The sequence below is a fragment of the Choloepus didactylus genome, chromosome 26, assembly GCF_015220235.1.
Source record: "Choloepus didactylus isolate mChoDid1 chromosome 26, mChoDid1.pri, whole genome shotgun sequence".
NCBI classification, from domain to species: domain Eukaryota; kingdom Metazoa; phylum Chordata; class Mammalia; order Pilosa; family Megalonychidae; genus Choloepus; species Choloepus didactylus.
In genome coordinates this window covers 10,475,945-10,480,761 of record NC_051332.1, presented here as the reverse complement: position 1 = coordinate 10,480,761, position 4,817 = coordinate 10,475,945, and the positions used below count along the sequence as shown (strand labels likewise).

The 4,817-nt window shown below is 39.7% G+C and overlaps 1 protein-coding gene across 1 annotated transcript; it reads left to right on the top strand.

Annotated features, from left to right (window-relative positions):
* The first annotated feature begins 3,317 nt into the window (after positions 1 to 3,317).
* Positions 3,318 to 4,298, top strand: LOC119520859 (olfactory receptor 143-like). Its single transcript, XM_037818739.1, has one exon. The coding sequence runs from the start codon at positions 3,336 to 3,338 to the stop codon at positions 4,296 to 4,298; it is 963 nt and encodes a 320-aa protein (XP_037674667.1). The 5' UTR covers positions 3,318 to 3,335.
* The last annotated feature ends 519 nt before the right edge of the window (positions 4,299 to 4,817 follow it).

Sequence of the window (4,817 nt, the reverse complement as noted above, 5' to 3'; positions counted from 1 at the left end):
GCCCTAAAATACATGAGGCAAACACTGGCAAAACTGAAGGGAGAAATAGACACATGGACAACCTACACTGACTCTAGAAGAAATAGAAGATCTTAAAAGACCAATTATAATGAAAGAGATCAAATCAGTCACCACAACCACCCAACAAACGAAAGCCCAGGACCAGATGGTTTCACAGGTGAATTCTCTCAATGATTCCAAGAAGAATTGATATCAATTCTGCTCAAAATCTTCCAAGAATTTCAAGAGGAAAGAACACCCCTAACTCATTCTATGAGGCTATCATCCTTTTAATATAAAATCCAGATAAAGGTGCTACAAGAAAAGAAAATGACAGACCAATTTCTCTTATGAATATAGATGCAAAAATCCTCTACAAATAATAGCAAATTGAATCCAACAGCACATTAAAAGAATTATACACCCTGATCAAGTGGGATTTATCACAGGAATTTACAGCTTTACATAAAGCAATGGTAACACCCCTGTTCTCCATCTTTACATAGGCAGAATAAATCCAAGTCATCAGGGTATCCTTCAAATTAACATTGATCTACTGTATTGGTACCATCTTGCTGATTACATAGGACAAGCAATTCATGGCTCATATGTTGCAGGCAATTGCAAGACACATGCACTTTAGAGAATGGAAAGTGAAGTCACCGAATATTCAGTAACCTGCAACTTTAGTTAGCTTTTTAAATGGTCCCATGATCTGTGGAAAGTAAATATTCTGAATTAAATAAACTGATTTTAGTGTTTTAGGCTTCATGTACAATCTACTCTGAATACAATAGAAATCTGTGGACCTGAGATCTGTAATCTCTAGTCTCTAGACTTAGTGTGCTTCAGTGTCTCATTAAAAGTGCAGCCAGAGTTCTCAGGCTAAAGATGGCAAACCTCACATAAACACCTTGCTTCTATTCCTTCCTAAACTCACTAATGCCACAGAAAAGGAATTAAAACTTGCACTAACTTACAAGGACAAAGATTCACAACAAACATAATTTTGTAAGCTGTGTAAATAAATGAGCAGCATGCCATTTAGCATACTCATGAAAGTGGCATTAGGAAATAATTGGAGAAAAATCAAGATAACACCTACTTTATGCCATATAATCATTCACCTGCTCAGATTTTTGTGGTAAAGAACCTTTGAAAGTTGTTGTGAAGGGGGGACAAGATAGGAATGCTTAACAGATTTTCATATCTCCTCTGTCACTACCTGCAGGTATTGAAATTTTATAGTTATATTACAGAGAGAAATTAAACCCCAAAGAATATAAATTAGGTGATTATGTGCATATTGGTTCAATTGGTGGAAATTAGGTGAAGATGTACATAAGAGATGTTGACACTCTCAGTCTTCTTCCTCTAATCAGCTCAGCTTAGTATATCCAAGAGCCAGGCTTATATCCTTCAGTCAGATGGGAAGAAAATTCTATGGGTCACCAAACTAGACTGTTAGTCCTGATGGCATTACCACATAGAGATCATATCTTTGTGAGTCTCACAATTCACAAGCACCCATATGGAGAGGCCAGGCAGCTTTTTGAACACTAATCCTAAATGTTAATGTGTGGGCTACTCTGGTGAGACACTTTAAGGGAAACTGTAGCAAAAAATAAATGAACCTGATCATATAAACACAATTTGAAGGAAACAGGCAAAGCAAATGGAAGAAAACCTCAAGAAAAGGTTTCACAAAGGGACAAAAATGTACTCCTGAATATTAAAAATGATAGAAAAAAAGAATAAAAATCAATAAAATAGAGTTGTCCAAGAGGCAGGACAGAGGTCCAGGCTATACATATAGACCAGAACAACTCAAACTTTAGCAATTTTGATTCCCAGCAGACATAAAATTGTCTGTGCCTAAGGTCCAGAAAATTTGATTTTCAGATTTGTACATGGTGGTTCAATTGGTGGTATTGGTATATATCTAATGGGTAGAAGCCAGGGTTGTTACACATAATATAATATAGGCAGCTCACTGGAACAAATAATTTTCATGTTCAAAAGCCTTTAGTGTCCCAGTTCAGAATCTCTATATATGAATGTGGAAGTGGATAGAGGTAGGGGAGCTAGCAGTTATCAGGCTGTTTTATTCATTTAATCCCTATTTAATCCCTACCATAACCCTATGAAATAGCCCCTTTTTGGGGCCTGATTTTATAGATGAGGATAAAGGATCCAGAGGATTTTCATAACTTGTCTAAAATCTCACAGTTAGGAAGTAGAGAAGTGTGCATTAAACTCTGCCTTGAGGCCCCACTCTTTTAACAACTTCATTACATCGTTTTTATTGACTTGATATCCGTTAGTATATGTAGTGATAAAGTAATCTAACATTTTGTTCATACAACCCTGTGACTTGTAGGAAATTACTAGAAATGGTGAGTCAGTATGCCCCTGAAACTTCTTCTTTAATAGGTGTGCTTATCATGCAGATGATAGGGGAAGCCAAAGGGGCCAAATATCCTTTGCACTGGGGAATAGGAATTCATGTGAAATAGAAGCTGAGTAGAATACTGAGTCCCAGAGGCTCCAATATTGGTCTAAGATACAGGATGTAAACAAAGGATCAGTAATTTCTGTCAAGAGACTAATCAAATGGTGGAAAATCATGTGGGAGAGAATAATTATCTGCACTTCTAATAAATTTCCCTAGGAGATAGGATGTGAAGCTGAAGTTCATCCCATTGAAGCCAGCTGATTGTTTGTGAGGCTCTTGAGGATCTTGTTTTCCTCTTCACAAGTGAAGAGGACCTTCTGGGCAAATTCTCAAGTAGAAATCATGGCTTATTCCCAAGAATACCTCTTCTAGCCTGTTGAAGACTGAGGACAATGCTGACATCTAGTGCCTCCTTCATCATTACAGAATTTCCACCCACCCCCAGTACAGTAAGGATGAAGGACCCTCAAGGCTCAGCATCAGTCAGATTGCAAGGCAAATGAATCATCCCTGACTTACTGATTTAGTTACAATTCCACAGCTGTAGAACTCTAGGATTCTGGGGGGGGGGCACTTGCTGTGAGCCTGGGAGATGCTCAAGTCGGAGGGAGGAAATGATGAGGCTTTAGGAGGTCTCCCAGCACCTTTCTCAGCACAGGGACACACAAGCTGAGCAGGGGAATGAGAATAGGAAAGGACAACCTGGACTCTGATGTCTGGGGAATCTCCTCAGGAGTTCATGCTCCTGGATGCCTTGCTGTGTGTCTTCAGGCAACCTTCATCTTGTAAACCAGCAGATCCAGAACTCCATCTGCAATCAAAGCCCGAGTGTACTTCTTTAATTTCACCATAACCCCTGCTCCTACAGCTTCAGCCCAGGATGGGAATGGCTGTGGAAAATGTCTCTTCAGTTACTGAGTTTATCCTAATGGGATTGACAGACCAACCTGAGGTCCAGCTGCCCCTGTTTTTTCTGTTCCTGATGAACTTTGTGGTCACTGTGGTGGCAAATTTAATTTTAATTAACCTTATTTTCCTGAATTCCCACCTTCACATCCCTATGTACTTTTTCCTCTTCAATCTCTCCTTCATTGGTCTCTGCTATTCATTTGTCTTTACCCCTAAAATGCTCATGAGCTTTAATTTGGAGAGGAACATCATCTCCTTTACAGGATGCATGGCTCAGTTATTTTTCTTCTGCTTCTTTGTCAACTCTGAGTGCTATGTCCTGACAGCCATGGCCTATGACCGCTACATGTCCATCTGTAAGCCCCTGCTGTACACTGTCACCATGACCCCTCAGGTGTGTTCTTTGCTGATGTCTGCTTCATACATGATGGGGTTTGCTAGTGCTATGACTCACACAGGGTGCATGATCAGGCTGACATTTTGTGATTGCAATGTCATCAATCACTATATGTGTGATGTCTTCCCCCTGCTCCAGCTCTCCTGCAGCAGCACCTATGCCAATGAGCTCCTGGTTTTCATTGTTGTGGGCACAGTTGTCATAGTATCTAGTCTCATTATCTGTATCTCTTATGCTCTGATTCTTTTCAGTGTCCTTCACATGTCATCAGCAAAGGGCTCATCCAAAGCCTTCAGCACCTGTGGCTCCCACTTAATTACTGTTGGTCTTTTCTATGGATCTGGGCTGCTCACTTATGTGAAACCATCATCTGCTGGGTCTTTGGGACAGGAGAAGTTTTTCTCAGTGCTTTATACCAATGTGGTGCCCATTCTGAATCCCCTCATCTACATCCTGAGGAACAAGGACATCAGACTTGCTCTGAAGAAAACCCTGAAGAGAATAACAAACAGAGCAGAACCAGTGGTGCTGCCTTAGTCCCTGCCTACACTGTTGTGTTTTTTCTCCTCTTTTTTCCTTATAAAGTCTTTGTTGAATTTTCAACCTAACATCTTTTCTCCTTTTCAGTGCAACTCTTTAAATTTTCAATATGTATATTTTATTTATCCATTTTGTTTCTTGGAAAAAAAATTAGTTGTGATCCCTAATGTGTGTCACATTTTTTATAAACACCCCTGAAGTCTCCTCATCCTGTTCTCTATTTGAGGAAATGCTTATGTCTCTTGATAAAGATCACACAGCTATGTTGCAGAACCTATTGAAGGAATTGAAGGATGGAAAGAAGATTGTGAAGGGAAGGAGAAAAATTCTGGAAAGTTGTTTCAGAATGACCCTTAAGGTGGGGTCATCATGGGAATGATGCCCTCAACAAAACGACTGTAGCAGAGAGGTGATTGTCAAATTTGAGGTATGCACATGTCCCAGAGAGGTTTGATTTCAAAGGGGGTCCAACAGGGTCAGCCACAAAGTAAAATTTAATAACAATCTCATTTATAA

Coding starts and splice junctions, on each gene's coding strand:
- LOC119520859 (XM_037818739.1), top strand. CDS start 3,336: ATGGGAATGGCTGTGGAAAATGTCTCTTCAGTTACTGAGTTTATCCTA.